Source organism: Gouania willdenowi, chromosome 7 (genome assembly GCF_900634775.1).
Source record: "Gouania willdenowi chromosome 7, fGouWil2.1, whole genome shotgun sequence".
Lineage (NCBI taxonomy): Eukaryota > Metazoa > Chordata > Actinopteri > Blenniiformes > Gobiesocidae > Gouania > Gouania willdenowi.
This window is the reverse complement of record NC_041050.1, coordinates 22,581,879-22,600,278: the sequence shown is the minus strand read 5'-3', so window position 1 is coordinate 22,600,278 and position 18,400 is coordinate 22,581,879. Positions and strand designations below refer to the sequence as shown.

The 18,400-nt window shown below is 40.8% G+C and overlaps 1 protein-coding gene across 1 annotated transcript in view; it reads right to left on the bottom strand.

The window, feature by feature from the left end:
- Positions 1-12,361, bottom strand: part of LOC114466762 (piezo-type mechanosensitive ion channel component 2) — a 216,453-nt gene extending 204,092 nt beyond the window's left edge. Inside the window, 7 exon segments of the mRNA XM_028452478.1 lie at positions 6,830-7,043; positions 7,420-7,633; positions 7,721-7,880; positions 8,148-8,193; positions 8,823-8,924; positions 11,519-11,614; positions 12,125-12,361. Of these exon segments, the coding sequence (XP_028308279.1) occupies positions 6,830-7,043; positions 7,420-7,633; positions 7,721-7,880; positions 8,148-8,193; positions 8,823-8,924; positions 11,519-11,614; positions 12,125-12,188 (896 nt within the window). The 5' untranslated portion in view covers positions 12,189-12,361.
- Between the last annotated feature and the right edge of the window lie 6,039 nt (positions 12,362-18,400).

The following is an 18,400-nucleotide window of genomic DNA, read 5'->3' as shown; positions in this document are numbered from 1 at the left end:
ATTTATAATGTAAAAAAGATCCATCAGACTCAGACATAACGCTGGATACAGAGAACACACAAATGGATTATTGTTAAAAACACCAGATTTAAAACTCCAGATCTCATCAAACTCAAAACTGTCCAAATGATTTATAAAACAAGTAAAGGTTCACTTCCAAAAGCGTTGCAGAAAAGATTTTGAGAGAGAGAAGAGGAAAATAATTTGTGTATAACAATATCAGGGGTTAAATTATGGAACTGCATAAGGGATGAAACAAAACAACATAAATCAGTTTAAAAAGTTTTTTAAATCATATATTGTTAGTAAGTATAATGTATGTACATATGTTTGATGTGAATGTATACACTGTATATATAAAACTTGTGTAGAATATATAGTTAAAATAGTAATATAAGCTAAATATTTTTTGTGTGTGATTATCTAGAGAACTTGTTTAGTTTTATTGTGATAAGGTAGGTTTGTATAAGCTTTGCTTCAAACTACACACTTTTGGCTTAAGGATTACACAGTTGAGTGTTTGTTTTTGTATTTTCTTATTGTGGAGACTGCTGAAATAAATAATAAATTCAAATATTTTTTTAATGCTTCTATGCAGGAAAAAAAGGAGGAAGATGTTAATGCAGATGTTCTTCCATGGAGCAGTCAGCGACACAGTTCATGGACCAGAACCAGGGCCATGACTACATCCATGGTCCATAACCTCCAGCTCATGATGAACTCCACAGCACTGGTGTTGATTCTGGAGTAGATAGAATCAGGCTTTGGCCCTTTCTAATAGAAAACCCACAATCATTTAAGTAAATGTTAATATATATTGAGTTGATTTGTAAATCTATTTTTACTTTGTGTAAATAAAGTTACTTATTTTGTATTCTACAAGGACTTTGTTCATTGTTTGTTGCCTACTTGTAAGCACACACATGTATTTTATTTTTATTCAGTTAATTTAATTACTCTTTACATCCACTTTTTTGCCCTAAGATAGAAACATAACCTGCTGTAGCACACACTATTAGGTTTGTATTTTTTTATTTTGATACATTTATAAAATTGAAAAGTTCATACAATACTCACCTATTAAGTAGGACAATTAAATAGAATGCAATGAAGATTTCCTCAATTCAAAATGTATTGAAACAAATCAAACAGCAGCAATAGGTTTAAAACATGTTGGAGTCAATAAGGTGTCATTGATCATTAATAACACAAGTTGAACAACATCATGAGGACACAAGCATTTTAATAAAGCATCTCTTCAGTCACACGCAGTAAGTCATTGGTCCAAATATATATGAATGAAATGACATCAGGACTCGTTAGTTTGACACAAACTTGAGCTGATTCTGGTTGTATTGAGTCCCACGAACAGCATGGTCACGGACGTGCACAGTCAGCATTAAGAGCATCTATAATGATAAACAAACATATCAAAATCAACGTATTGTCTTTATCTGCTGTACTTATGCAGGCGTAGTTGAAGCTAAGTAGCTTATTCTATTCTATTCTATTCTTAGCAAATGCTAACACGGTCATTGTTAAGCAATAAAACGTCTTTGATAATTACCTGTGTTCACAAATATTGTCGCAGATTCCTGTGACTCCGATGAAGATGGTTACATTTGTTCAGCAGAATCTGAGTGGGGGGGGGGGGGGGGATTTCTCCTGAAGTCCACTGTCATCTCCACAGTCTTGAGCGGGTTCAGTTCCAGATAGTTCTGACTGCACCAGAGAGCCAGCTGTTCCACCTCCTGTCTGAAGGCAGACTCGTACCCGTCCCAGATGAGACCGATGACGGTGGTGTCGTCTGCAAACTTCAGGAGTTTCACAGAGGGGTCCCCTGAGGTGCAGTCTTTGGTGTAGAGGGAGAATAGAAGTGGGGAGGGAACACACCCCTGAGGGGCGCCAGTGCTGAGTGACCGGGTGCTAGATGTGATGTTTCCCAGCCTTACTTGCTGCTTCCTGTCAGTCAGGAAGTTGGTTATCCACTGACAGGTGGAGGCCGGCACTGTGAGCTGGGTGAGTTTCTGGTGAAGGATGTCCGGGATGAACGCAGAGCTGAAATCCACAAACAGGATCCTAGCGTAGGTCCCTGGGGAGTCGAGGTGATGCAAGATGTAGTTCAGTCCCATGTTGACTGCATCCTCGACCGACCTGTTTGCCCGATAGGCAAACTGCAGGGGGTCCAGCAGGGGTCTTGTGATGTCCTTCAGGTGGCTCAATACCAGCCTCTCGAAGGACTTCATAACTACAGACGTCAGGGCAATGGGTCGATAGTCATTGAGTCCTGTGATGGCAAGTTTCTTTGGGACTGGGATGATGCTGGAGCTTTTGAAGAAGGAAGGTACTACACACAGCTCCAGTGATGTATTGAAGATCCGTGTGAAGATGGGGGCTGCTGAGCACAGGCTTTCAGGCAGGAGGGAGACACTCCATCTGGTCGTGGAGCCTTTTTGATCTTTTGTTTCTTAAATAGCTGGCACATATCTCTTTCATTGATCTTCAGGGCAGGTGGGGGGTCAGAGGGTGAGGTAGGGGGGGAAGTGGGGGGAGCAGGAAGGGCAGAGTCCAGGTGATGGGCTGATGCTAATGAGCTGGGGGGTGGGTGTGAAAACCTGCAGTAAAAGCTATTCAGGTCTTCAGCCAGTCTATTGTTACCTGCAGGGTGGGGGGAGGGTTTCCTGTAGTTAGTAACCTCACGCAGGCCTTTCCACACTTCTGAAGGGACTTTGTTTGAGAAGCTTTGTTTTAGCTTCTCAGTGTAGCACCTCTTGGCTACTCTGATCTCCTTGGTTAGTGTGTACTTAGCCTGCTTAAACAGGACCCAGTCCCCACTCATGTAGGCTTCCTCCTTATCGTTGAATGTCGTGCAGTTATTGCACGACAATACATCATGCTGTTATTGCACAAAGACAACACAAATATTTGTGCTCTAATAGCACAACATAATAGATATACTGTTGTGGTGTTAATGCACAAAAATATGTGAGACTGGGTTGGCAAGTCATGCTCACAGTACAGAAGTACACTGCTGTAGTGTGCTGCTTCCAATGTGTCTGTCCTCTGTTTAAACTCCATCAGTTTTTAGTGTTGGAAACACTGCATATATTTATCTTCTGTACAAACTCTCTGTCACTCTATATGGCTCTGCTGCTGCTTCTTTAAGGGACAGTGTCCTGAATAGGGATGTACCGATTAATTGTAAGGCAGTAAATAATCGATTCATAGGTATCACGGTTCACATGCGAAACAGGCTCCTGCTGCGGTCATATGGGGAACTGACAGCCCTTAGCAAAGGGCCCCGGACCCCATACTCCCGGAGCACCCCCCACAGGGCACCACAAGGGACATGGTCAAACGCCTTCTCCAGATCCGCAAAGCACATGTGGATGGTTGGGCGAACTCCCACGAACCCTCGAGCACCTGATGAAGGGTAAAGAGCTGTTCCAGTGTGCCGCGACCGGGACGAAAACCGCATTGTTCCTTCTGAATCCGAGGTTCGACTATCGGCCGGATCTTCCTCTCCAGCACCCTGGAGTAGACCTTACCGGGGAAGCTGAGGAGTGTGATCCCTCTGTAGTTGGAGCACACCCTCCGATCCCCCTTCCTAAAGAAAGGGACCACCAGCCCGGTCTGCCAATCCAGAGGCACTGTCCCCAACTACCACGCGATGTTGCAGAGACGTGTCAACCAAGACAATCCTACAACATCCAGAGACTACAGGTAATCAGGAGGAATCTCATCCACCCCTCGGTGACTTCAGCCCGGGTGATGGGCGAGTCCGCCTCTGAGTCCCCAGCCTCTGCTTCCTCATCGGAAAACGTGGCAGTGGGATTGAGGAGACCCTCAAAGTACTCCTTCCACATCCCGACAACATCCCCAGTTGAGGTCAGCAGCTCCCCCCTGCACTCTAAACAGTGTTGGTGAAGCATTGCTTCCCCCTTCTGAGGCACTGGACGGTTTGCCAGAATCTCTTCGAGGCCGACCGATAGTCCTTCTCCATGGCTTCTCCGAACTCCTCTCAGACCCGAGTTTTTGCCTCTGCGACCGTGCGGGCTGCAGCACGCTTGGCCTTGGCCATGACAGGCACCAGAGACTTTACGGCCACAGCTGCGAATGGCCGCATCGACAGTGGAGGAGGAGAACATGGTCCACTCGGACTCCATGTCTCCCACCTCCCTCGGGATCTGGGAGAAGCTCATCCGGACGTGGGAGTTGAAGACCCCACTGACAAAGGGATCCAGCAGACATTCCCAACAGACCCTCACAACACGTTTGGGCCTGCCAGGTCTGACCGGCTTCCTCCCCTGCCAGCGGATCCAGCTCACCACCCGGTGGTGATTGGTTGACAGCTCAGCCCCTCTCTTCACCTGAGTGTCCGAGACACGTGGCCGGATATCAAATGATACAACTACAAAGTCGATCATCGACCTCCGGCCTAGAGTGTCCTGGTGCACTATCGTTCACTGGGGTGAACTCCATCACGTGGCGGCTGAGCAAGCCGACCCCAGCCCGCCGCCTCTCCCCGCGGGCAATGCCAGAGAAGTGGAGCATCCAGCCTCTCTCCAGGAGTTGGGATCCGGAGCCCAAGCTGTGCGTGGAGGTGAGCCCGACCATATCGAGCCGGCACCTCTCAACCTCCCGCACAAGCCTCCCCAACGAGGTGACGTTCCATGTCCCAACAGCCAGAAGCTGTGAATGCGGACCGGGCCACCGAGGCACCCCCCCCTGAACTGCCACCCAGTCCTCTCTGCACCCGACTCTATGGATCCCTCTGCGGGTGGTGGGTCCACAGTAGGGTGGGCCCACGTCATCCTTTCGGGCTAAGCCCGGCCGGGCCCTGACACACTATATATTTAAATATAATAATGCAGGATTTACAGTGAAGAAAAAAAGTATTTGAACACCCTGCTATTTTGCAAGTTCTCCCACTTAGAAATCATGGAGGGGTCTGGAATTTTCATGGAAGGTGCATGTCCACTGTATGAGAGATAACCTAAAAAGAAAAATCCAGAAATCACAATCTATGATTTTTTAACAATTTATTCGTGTGATACAGCTGAAAATAAGTATTTGAACACCTGTCTATCAGCTAGAATTCTGACCCTCAAAGACCTGTTAGTCCGCCTTTAAAAGTCCTCCTCCACTCCACTGTATTATCCTGAATCAGATGCACCTGTGTGAGGTCGTTAGCTGCATAAAGACACCTGTCCACCCCATACAATCAGTAAGACCCAAACAGTCAGCATGGCTAAGAGCAAAGAGCTGTCCAAAGACACCAGAGACAAAATTGTACAACTCCACAAGGCTGGAAAGGGCTACGGAGAAATTGCAAAGCAGCTTGGTGAAAAAAGGTCCACTGTTGGAGCAATCATTAGAAAATGGAAAAAGCTAAACATGATGGACAATCTCAATCGGAGTGGAGCCCCATGCAAGATTTCACCTCGTGGGGTCTCAATGATGCTAAGAAAGGTGAGGAATCAGCCCAGGACTACACGGCAGGACATGGTCAATGACCTGAAAAGAGCTGGGACCACTGTTTCCATGGTCACTGTTGGTAATACACTAAGATGTCATGGTTTGAAATCATGCATGGCACGGAAGGTTCCCCTGCTTAAACCAGCACATGTTAAGGCCCGTCTTCAGTTTGCCAATGACCATTTGGATGATCCAGAGGAGTCATGGGAGAAAGTTTTGTGGTCAGATGAGACCAAGATTGACCTTTTTGGTCATAATTCCACTATGCGTGTTTGGAGGAAGAAGAATGATGCGTACCATCCCAAGAACACCATCCCTACTGTGAAGCATGGGGGTGGTAGCATCATGCTTTGGGGGTGTTTTTCTGCTCATGGGACAGGACGACTGTACTGTATTAAGGAGAGGATGACTGCAGCCATGTATTGTGAGATATTGGCCAAAAACCTCCTTCCCTCAGTCATATCATTGAAGATGAGTCGTGGCTGGATCTTCCAACATGACAATGACCCAAAGCACACAGCCAGGAAAACCAAGGAGTGGCTTCGTAAGAAGCATATCAAGGTTCTAGAGTGGCCTAGCCAGTCTCCAGACCTAAATCCAATTGAAAATCTTTGGAGGGAGCTGAAAGTCCGTGTTACTCAGCGACAGCCCAGAAAGCTGACTGATCTAGAGAAGATCTGTGTGGAGGAGTGGGCCAAAATCCCTCCTGCAGTCTGTGCAAACCTGGTGAAGAACTACAGGAAATGTTTGACCTCTGTAATTGCAAACAAAGGTTACTCTACCAAATATTAACGTTGGTGTTCAAATACTTATTTTCAGCTGTATCACACGAATAAATTGTTAAAAAATCATAGATTGTGATTTCTGGATTTTTCTTTTTAGGTTATCTCTCATACAGTGGACATGCACCTTCCATGAAAATTCCAGACCCCTCCATGAATTCTAAGTGGGAGAACTTGCAAAATAGCAGGGTGTTCAAATACTTATTTTCTTCACTGTATATAGCACTTTTCATAGCAAACATGTGTAGCAAACTCCACTGGGAACGAAGGAGGTTCCCTACAATGAAGATAGCTGTGCTTGCTTTTTTAAACTTTTAAACTGACAGACACAGACACAGATAGATAAAGATACACAGAGAACAGAAAGACACACAGACATAGAGAGACATGGATTTCTTCTGCAGGCCACCTGCGTTGTGTGCTTAGTCTGCTAAAACTTGAATTGTGACTGTAACTACAATAAACCACATTTAAAATATCGTACTCTAGTCATTTGTCTTTGGAGCTGTTCAATTAAAAGATAGGATAAGAAGGTAGAAAAAAAAACCTTACACATGATGTAAGGTTACCTTGCATAGGTATCTTCTGGTGGCACGAGCTGCTGCGACAGAGGGAGCTGGTAGAGGTACAGAGCCAGTAGGTGTCCCCCACTGAAGATGGCCATACACACACAAAGGGAGCTGAAGATCAGCATGCTGATGGAGTGGCTGAACACCCACCACCAAACCAGCCCCAAGAACACCCCAAAGTAAACTCCTGATGTAAGCGAGGGTAGAGTGATTCCTGTTCACACAGATATGGGTAGATATATCAAACATTTGTTATTAACTCCTCGTACATTTAGTCAAGTTTAAATAATTTTAAGCAGCAATTTCTCAACTTCATATTACTTTTTTCTTCTTCTTTTTTTTTTTTTTTAATATAATGGAATGCGCCTTTTCTGGGTTGCAAGTCAGTTTGAACTACTAAAATGAGTAAAACAATATTTGTCTAAAACAAAATAAAATGTGTACATAAAGTTTTGGTTTACAAACCCAGGTCAGCAGTTTGAAACACACACACACACACACACACACACACACACACACACACACACACACACACACACACACACACACACACACACACACACACACACACACACACACACACACGGTACCTGCCAGCCCGAGCAGGAGAGCCACCACTACTTTCCCTGCTGTGTTCATGATGGCTGACAGCAACAGCCTCAACCCAGCTGCAAACACCATCAGCTTCTTGACAAACTCTGGAGGACCAGTCTGAACTGGGATGGTCGTCTCCTCTGAGCTGTCAAAGGATGAGCCTTCAGTGTAACTCTCGTTCTCTGAATCTGTGTCTGAGGTCTCCTCATCCTGCAACGCCAACAGAACAACCAAATACAATCACTGCCTCCACATAACTGACCACTGGGCGAAATGTGGAGAAAGCAAAGCAGCTACCTTGGGATCGGGGGACAGGATGCCATTTTTTTGGAGGCTGACTTGGGGCACAGGGCGTAGCAGCTTTTTACACAGTCTCAGTATGAACATAGAGCACAACAAGAGACAAACATCTGGAGCCAGCAGACGCACAATATTTCCAGCATCAACCGAGCTGAATCTGGACACACATTAGGATCAATATAGGAGTTTTGAGTAAATAAAGACAAGATACGTATGTTAGCAGTCTATACTACAACATAGACTTGGTTAAATAAACAATTAAGAAAAATTCTAGTGTCCCAATCAAACCTTTGATGATAAAAACTTGTTAAAAAGGGCTTAATGACTTTCTCAGAAAGAAGAAATCATAACAGTCTTGTGTGCTCTGGAATCTGGTCAACATTAAAAAAGCATCATGAATAATTTGTTAAGTAAGTTTCCTTACCTTACAATGCCTAAATGGTAGAGGACATCTTCCCAGAAGCCACTAACTGTTAAAAAAAAGAAATAAAACGTCACATATCTTATAAATATTTAGACTCCATTGAAAGGTGCTACAGCCTCAAATATCACAGATTGGCCATCATAATTTGGTCCTTAACATCAAGAAGATGAAGGAAATGAATGCATAATGTCCGGGCAAGCCAATCTCTCTCTACATTACATTTTTTGGAGATTGCTCCAGACTGGCCTACAATCAGTCAGAGAGGCTGCTAAATTCACATGACACCACATGACCCTCAATACTGACAGTCCCACCTATAACTAAATATTTAATCTCATTACCGCCACCAAGGAGGTATTCATTTTTTTTTTTCATTGCTATTTGTCTGTCCGTCCGTACGTCCGTCTGTCTGTTAATGTGTATATTTATTAAGAAAATCTCAAAAAGTTCTGAAGGGATTAAAAGTAAATTTGTTGAGCTGATGACAATGTCAAAAGGAAGAATAATTTTGATTTTGGAGACGATCCAGAAGGTACTGGAGATACAGTACATCTAAACTTGGCCAAGGTTTGCACTCTCTGGGTCCTTTTGTTATGTTTTGTAAATATATCAAACTCTGTTCCCAATAGTATTACCTCAACAATCATTACTTTAAGAAAAGTCTCATTGTTTCACCTTTAGGAGTGATGTAGGCAAAGGGGATCTGCATGAAGCACTGCAGGGTGAGGAACATTAGACTAGTGCAGATTATCATACACAGGAACCGACCCGTGTTACCTACAGAAAGCAAGAAACAGAATCTTACTCAGCAGTCACATTCTTTATGTAGGTTTTATTTGAAAAGTGCATGTTTTGCTGTAATGAGACACTTTGATAATTAATTAAAAGAAAAAAGTCTGTATTAGTGATGGAAGAAGATGACATTAAAAATGTTAATCAAATTAAATCAAATTCAATTAATCTAATTTATAATGTTTAGGGAAAAAATGCTTTCAAAAAAGTGAAAGTTTTTCTTCAAAAAAAAATAATAAGAGAAAGCTGTGCAATTGGTTTAAAAAACAAATATATTTGTAAAAACCCAAATATTGTGAACAATATATTGTGAGTATTCTGTACCACTTTTGATTCATGACTAATAAAAATCAAAATATACAAATATAATTTAATTTCAAGAAAATGTGTTTAGATGCAGCAATTGATAAATTACCAATAATAGGATATCTGAATAATTAAGATAGTTAGTAAAGACGGTAGCAGTTCAAATTTTTTGTGATTATTTCACTACTAGTGCAAAGCAGTTAAGTGCAAAGTTGTTATCTAAGCTTGACTCCTGCATGAGCAATAAGAGCTGAGTTGGCTCAACATTAGCTGAGGCAGCAAAAGTGTTGTTGATGTTCACCATTTTTACTAAAAGCATTGTTTCCTTTAATCCTCTCTGCTTCCCAGTAAGGGAGATTCACTTACACACACTCTCCATAGGATAGGTGAATGCACAAAAACACCACAGAAACACACACACACACACACACACACACACACACACACACACACACACACACACACACACACACACACACACACACACACACACACACACTTAGACAGAGGAGAGTGAGATCATTTTAGGACAGTGAAGAACTACGGTCCACCAGGCTGAAAGCAAACGGTTTTTAAATGATGTGGTGTAGGGAGGGAAAGATAAAATGCTGTCAAAATGCTGACATCACATCTTAATTCCTTGCTGTAATTACCAGGCTATGTATAATTAAGTTGACCATCCTAACCGCTTCCCCTTTACAAAGCACTTGTACGGGGACAAGATATCTAAATTCACCAGGGTGCACTGATCAATACAGAGTGGGCACACAAGTACAAAAACATACACAAAAATATACACAAACAGTGTACAACACCCTCAATCTGCACCTGATTCATTTGGATTTTCCCATTGAAATGTGTTTTTCATAAAGCAAAAACAAATGCTGTGCAGAATTGACATAAACCACCTCTTAAAGATTGACTTCAGATGTTCATACAGTATGTTCTCTGTTTTGGTGAATGGTGTTGGGAATGATTCTCATAGCTAGAAACATCATACGTTTAATTTCATGTATTGGTTCATTTTGGGCCTTTCTATATTAGCTCTAACATGAAATATGTATACACCTATGATTATGTATCTGCGTTAGAGAGACTTCAGTTTTGTTCAGTTTAGTCCTACAGCATACAAAGTCATTCTGTCTTCATTCTTACTTTCATTACCTCTGTTTTTCACCATATTTGTGTTTTATTTCTATCAATAATTAATTGAATGCCGCTAGGATGCTGAAATTTTGCCTTAAATTTGTTAACACTTTTTAAAATATAAAATAATAACTCAACACTATATAATCTAGTTAAAATTATTGAGAATATAGTCAACTGAAACTATGTTAAATAAATATCTATATAAATCTCTAGATTCTTAAAATAAAATCATTAAATGACAAAAACTCATATTTTGGCACAAAACAAAAGAAGCAGAAACATTGGGACAACATGTTTTGTATTGAATGCATTGTATGTTAATGAACTTTAACCACATATTGCTGATGGACTTAAAGATTCATTCATGTAAGGCCACACATTTTTCAGAACAGGTTGGATGATTTTTTCTCTTAAGTTATCTTTAAAGAAATTAAAGGTACAAAAGCCCATGACAAATTAGGGCAGTGGTTCCCCTACTTTTTCTGTTGCGCCCAATGTCAACAAAATGTGTAAAAAAAATGACTTTTTATTAAAAAACTTAAAAATTGAAATCCTCCTTCTTCTTCAAAACTCATGAAATAACAAAATGTAGAAATACAATTTTTAGAACAGTAATAGTAAAGTTATTTGAGTGCAAAGAAAAAATTTTGTTCTGTTTTTCATGCTCAAAGTTCAGCAAGCACCCACCCCCTGTCATGACACTCCCCTTTAGTTTGGGAATCCTTGAATTATGGAATTATTACGTTATCAGTATTAATAAAGGTCTTTTTGAATTGATATTTCTTATACTGTGTATTTTAACTGTTAACTGTTACAACATTACGCCAACATGTCATTTCATAATAAGAATGTCCCACTTAAAAAGACCACAAAAAGCCCTACATATAAATTGATGATACAAATCATGGTTTAGCTTTTCATACTGAACAAACATAGTAAATTAAAATTGATGTGTGTGCTGTGCAAGAAGAAAGTGTTACATAGTGGAATCAATAATGTGTAAATGAAGCTATTCACAGCAATTCAATTCCATCACCATGTATATGCAAAGTATTTAATTGGAATTTTATTTACTGTTCTGAATTTAAATTTGCAATAAAGCTCATCTCTGGAGTTCCTCTCACCTTTCATAGTAACGTGACTTGGGTTCGGTAGCAGCGGCAAGGTGAGTAGAAAAAGGAAGTAAACCACTGAGAGCCCATTGTAGCGGAAGGCAGAAGCTTAGAAAAAAACAGATTGGATGGATCTTATTAATATTACCATTTGCTGTTTATTTCTGTAACCCCATCATTTGGCACATAATTATTAAATAATGCCCCTTTAAAGGCTTAAAGATGTGATTATATATATATATATATATATATATATATATATATATATATATATATATATATATATATATATATATATATATAGTATAAGGGGCACACAGATATGCAGGATCATACAATCAATCATTCAATTAATTAATTAATCTGCACCTGCTACAACAGTGCAACACAATAAATATATATAAACATATTGTGTGTTTGAGCATTATATTAAAAAAGAAAGAAAGAAATCCAAATCCAAACCCAGCCTTGATCACAGAAATTACCTCTTACAACGTAAAATGTTATATAGTTTATTAAAATATGTGTTTTTCAATAACAATTTAAATTATGTTTTTTTTTAATTCCTGGTATTCGACACCTATTTTAATAAAAAAAAAAGATTAGTTTTCCACTTACCAGCCAACAGGAGTAATGGTAGTAGTAGGTTATAGAGCATCCCAACAGCGAGATCCCCCGCCATGTCCCCTTCTGTGTGTCACAGACACCCACGCAGCTCCTTCAGATAATATCATCCACCAAGAGTGCACAAAAATGTGGAAGTGTCTCCAAAACAAGCAGGATAAGTCCGAGCCGCTCACAAATGTCTCAGGAGAAAATCTCTGCAGTCCCAGTCAAAGCATCTCTCAGCTAGAAAGCATCTGAGGGTCTGGACAGAGAACAGCAGCAGTGTGACGTAAAACTGGAGTGTGAAATACAGCAACTCCATGTGTTGTCACACCCTTACCTCCCTCCGTCAAATCCACAGCTTACCATCACCACACACACAATCAGAAAAATAAACTGTTTTGTGAGAGTAATTATGTTTTTAAAGAAATTTTTCATGTTTGCCTCTTTTCTGCTTTTGCCTTCACTCGGGCTTAATTACAACAAAAATGTTCTGTTTGCTAATATCTACACTCATAAAGCACTCTTACTTCTGCATTTCCTTAGAGCCTTGTCAGGCTGCCTCATCATACTTACACTGGGAAGTGTATGTAATATTCATGGCTCCATTAAAGAGCTGGTGTGACTACAAATGGGTGATCATTGCAATTGCATTTCCCCTGCTCTAATTCCAACGCTGGAAACTCCCCAGCCTCTGTGTGAGAATCATGTTTTATATATTTCACTATTATCCATTCATTTTCTTTGGTGTAACATTAAGTGAGGGCATTAGACTTCTATATAAAGGGTGGCCAAAGGGTGTACATGACTAAGTGCTTTAACTGAAACTTATTTTAAGCTGTGGAAGATGCTGTTCTTTATTCAAAGTCCCTAAACACACCTACTAACTATTAAGTGTGCTCACATAACCCAATTTAAGGTAGGTTAGGCGATTTTCAAAAGCTTGCATGATTTTGAATGTAGCTTCCCCGACGGCTACGTCTTTACCCCCCTCCCTGCTCCCCTCTGTGCTTCGTCTCACTCACATGCATGTGCACAGCTGTTGCGGAAGAGGAGCTCAGCTCATCGCTTGTATTGTATAGATACTTCTTTGTCTCATGTCTCATTCAGTAGTAAGTAGACAATAAACTTTACCATTATATATTTTTAAAAAATGTGACCAAAAACTCTGTTTTAACTCTGTCAGAGGTGACACGCGAAAGTGAGAACGAGCAGGGAGATGTTTGTTTTTTTCTATTGGTCAAAGTTATTACAGATTTTCAGCTACTACAGATGACAGATTTTCTTCGTTCCTTTTTCAGAGCACATAAGATCTTAATTTCTGTCAGGACATGAAGACAATTTCAACCAAAAAACTTAAAAAGTGTATCTGGAGAAAATCGCCTACCCTAGCTTTAATGTAGAGCTAGCTTAAGGCTTAAAGGGGACATATCATGCTAAATCCACTTTTTTAGCTCTTAAATGCATTTTGTTGTATATTTAGAATGTTTAGAAGTACAGAAAAGTTCAAATTAGTCTCTTCAGGTGCTCCGTTGATATCTTTATATTCTGTTTTGGTCATATTTTTCAATCTGTTTTGATTTTTCAATTCTCTATTACCTTTTTTTAAACAATAACGTCACAGTATTTGCAGCGGAACTGCCAAATTAGGAAATCGGCTCCAGGCCCAACACTTCGAGCAGTCCGCCTTTTTTATTTCTCGCTTTTATTTGGTAGTCCAAGCTCAAGGATGCTGAAGTTACGAGAGGCTAAATCAAAATGTTCGGTTGTTGGATGTAGTAACCCACACGCTTCATTACACCGTCTCCCAGCATCAGAACCTCTTCGAAGTGCCTGGTTGAATTTTATTTTTTGCGGAAATGTACCCACATCTGTGGGTAAGTTAACTTTTGTGTGCGAAGCACTTCAAGGATGACTGCTTCACCAGTATAAAGAAGGATTTGCTGAAAGACTTTGTCTGATTGAGGGTTCAATTCCTTCTATCTTTGGAGACGACGAACAGAGCACTTCGATAAGCTGTAAATAATGCTAAAAAGTGTGATGATAAGACGTCCCTGTCATTGTTTTGTTAGCATTAGCAGTTGCACCGTCTTCATATGTTAGCGCTGTGTGCTCATTTTAGATCCTTGATGATATGGCCTACATGATTTAATTTAAGTCTAAAGTTTTCATTAGTCATTTCATTTTGCCGTTTTTGTCTCCGAAAAGACTGTATTAAAATGCATTTCGTTACGTTAGCTTGGCGCTAGCGTTAGCTCGGTGCTTGTGTTAGCTCACTTGTTAGGGTTCTGCAGGTTCATCATCTTCATTTTCATCTCGCTCCGCCGGGTCAGACTCTGGCTCGAACATGTAAGGCTGGATGGACAAGTCTTCCGTTGTTGACATTTTGTAAATAACGTGTGAATAAAAAGTTATAGACAATTGTATCTCTTCTATCAAACTACAAAAATGGCCAAACAAGGTGGAGTTGAACCTAGTGTCACCTCTGCAACCTGGAGAGGGGGCGGGGTATGAAGTGTCTCATTTGCATTTAAAGAGACCGCACCAAAACGAGTTGCTCTCAGAAGCACATCAGAAAAGGGGTAGAAAAGCCTGTGGAGCTATAATAATGAGGAATTCAGACCCAAGCATTGCAGTTCCGCTTTATATAGACCACAACTGTATGATTTATATGTAAAAAGGAAGGATTTAAAAGCATCATACTGTATGTCTCCTTTAAGGCTTGTTTGCTTAGTCAAACCATAGCATTTGGAATAATGTAGGGTGACCATATGTCTGAATTTACCCTAACATGTCATCTTTTCACCTCTTGTCTAGGATGTCCGCGTTTCCCAGGGACCTTGAAACCAGTGTTACCAACTTGGCGAATTTCTCGCTATATCTGGTGACTTTCCACCTCCTCTTAGCAATTAATTTTCTACAAACCTACTAGTGAAAAATCTAGCGACTTTTTCTTGTATTATCGGAGAGTTTTCTGAGGTTTTAGTGACTCAGACTTGAAAGCACTCACAGGCGACCAGACAGATTCAGTAGTCAGCTGGCAGCAGCGCTCCCAGCTGTGTTTCAGAGAAGAGAGGAGACACACACTACTCCATGTCCAGACTGCATATTGAATATTTGCACATGAGGGAGAGATATTATTTGCACACTCACAAACACATGCATACACTTAGGATTACATATGGCTTTAAAACACTGCGTCTGTAAAGGTTGCACAAAATATAAAATATGCTGAACAAAAATATAAACGCAACACTTTTTTTTTCCTCCCATTTTTTATGAGCTGAAATCAAAGATCAAAAACTTTTTCTATATACACAAAACACCTATTTCTCTCAAATATTGTTCACAAATCTGTCTAAATGTGTGTTAGTGAGCACTTCTCCTTTGCGAGATAATCCATCCCACCTCACGTGTGCATATCAAAATTCTGATTAGACAGCATGATTATTGCACAGGTGTGGCATGGGCTGGCCACAAGATTTTGTTAAGCACAGGCTGATTTTCAACTTTTTCTTGATTTTTGTTTGCTTTCCGGCTACTTCTTCAGTTCTTCTTTTAGCTGCCGAGTTTCTTGTTTCTTGGGGATGAATTAGCCACAAAGGCTAAATCTGCACATTTTATTGTAAAAGAGGACAGTCCACAAAATAATAAACTAATGAAAGCGCTCGTGCAGTGCAGACTTTCGAAAACGGCCAAATTTTGTTCTTAGCTGTTTCCATCACTGACAAATTTTGTCATGGTCAACGACAGCGTATGCGTGACTTGGCCGCCAGGTTTTGCGGAGCCCATGGAAGTACATCACAAAGGATGACAGGCTTGGGGCGAGCGTGAACACATAGATATAAAGTTTATGAAGATTTGATTTAAAATGTGAAAGTTACAGGCCAAAATGCATTTGCACCTATTATAATGTCACCTACAGTAGTGGTGCACTTTTTGGTATGGGTAGTCTGTGTGCTCTATTATATATACCCTGTAAATTTCACAGCCCTCAACATAATATTTGAGCTAAAATAAATGTTTGTTGTTTATGTTGTAATGAGCTACGCCCACTTTGACCAATCGTGATTAACTTTGACATATGGCCTCAGGAGCAACCCAGGGTCATACCCACCAAATTTGGTAAAAATCTGTCTTGCCATTTAAGATAATTTTTCAGAATTGCAGTGCCCTTTAGAGATCTACATTATTTAATTTTGGCTCATACCCCGACAGTCACATGCCAACCAAGGATCTCAGGATTGGTGTTGTTAGCATTTATCTTGACCGAGATATGCATTTACGTTTATAGCTTACTAGAAAACTTTTATTGGTAATAATTTGCTCATATTTTGACGGAACAATTTAGGAAGATACAGGATGATGGTCTACCTGCTGGGCATTGCATTGCTTCCCGTGCATCTGTGTTAATCTGAACACCTCAGTACATTGCCTGGTGGCAGAGCGATGGCAAGGATCTCTCACTGCCACAGTCTGCTGATGCCTTAGGTGTTATCTGCCCCCCAACTCTTATGCTTCCTCCTCAGCCATAACCAAAATCTGCCCCTTTCCACATATTGCGCAGTAGGCGAACCATTGAGGACCCAATGAAGCCCCTGCCCCTGATGCAGCCTCTTGCCTGTAACCCAGGCCAATGGATCGCAATAACTAGATATATACTATAATAACTAGAACTGCAAGCAGTTATGAAAGGCAAGGCAAGGCAAATTTATTTATATAGCGCATTTCATACTCAAGGCAACTCAATGTGCTTTACATGATAAAACATTCAATTGTTTAAAATCAATAAGAACATTTAAATCAATAAGAACATTTAAAATCATCAGTAAAATCAATTAAAATCATCAGTAAAATCATCATTACATCAACAACATGACCAAAAATCTCTCTCTCAATCATATGCAGTAGAGAAAAAAAGTGCCTTTAACTTTGATTTAAAAATGTTCACATTGGATGCTGACTTCAGCTCCGCTGGCAGTTTGTTCCACTTCTTTGCAGCATAACAACTAAAAGCAGCATCACCATGTTTACTGTGAACTCTGGGCTCCACTATCTGATCTGTGTCCATAGATCTGAGAGACCTGCTGGGTTCATACCTGACTAACATGTCACTGATGTATTCTGGACCAAACCCATTCACAGATTTATACACCAGCAGCAGAACTTTAAAGTCTATTCTGAGGCTGACTGGGAGCCAGTGTAAAGACTTTAAAACTGGAGTAATGTGCTCTGACCTCTTTGTTCTGGTTAAGACCCGAGCTGCAGCGTTCTGAACCAGCTGTAGCTGTTTGATGCTCTTTTGGGGGATTCCTGTCAGAAGACCATTACAATAGTCCAGTCTGCTGGAGATAAAAGCATGGACCAGTTTCTCCTGATCTTTCTGAGCCATTAAACCTCTCACTCTGGAGATGTTCTTTAGGTGGTAGAAGGCTGTTTTTGTGATAGATTTGATCTGACTGCTGAATGTAAGATCTGAGTCAATCAGAACACCAAGGTTTTTGACTTGGTCTTTAGCTTTTAAAGATCGAGACTCAAGATAATTGCTGACAGCAGTCCTCTTTTCCTTGTTACCAAAGACAATCACCTCCGTCTTGTCATGGTTTAGTTGAAGGAAGTTTTCACTCATCCAGCAGTTTACTTTTTCTAAACAGTCACACAACACCTCAATGGGACCATGGTCATCTGGGTTCAGTGATAGATATAGTTGTGTGTCATCTGCATAGCTCTGATAATCAACCTTACAGTTCTGTAAAATTTGTCCTAAAGGAAGCATGTAAAGGTTAAACAGAAGGGGTCCAAGAACAGATCCCTGAGGAACCCCACAGGACATTGGTAATCTGTCAGATTCAAAGTTTCCAATGCTTACAAAATAGCTTCGCTCCTCCAAGTATGACTTAAACCAAGGCCAAGCCTTCCCGTGCGACTCGACCCCCAGGTTCCGCGGAGCCCATGGAAGTACGTCACAAAGGATGAGGCATAGACTTCATGATATCTCTAGAGCAGAAGTACCGCAACATAGACGGAACAATCCAACGATGAGTGGTGAGTCTGAGGCTTTTGTATTGCAGTGATGAGTAATTGGAGCCAGGTGTGCCTGCTCGGAGTCCACGCCCCACCAGGACCAAGCCTAAAAGAAAAACAAAGAGCCACAAAAGGGAGACAAAAACAGGCACATATGGCCAAAAACATAACATTACAACTAAATAGCTAAACATACACAGCTTTAGCCTACATTGAAACATGTTGGAAACGTTTATGTACTGTACATTGAACATCTCATTGCAA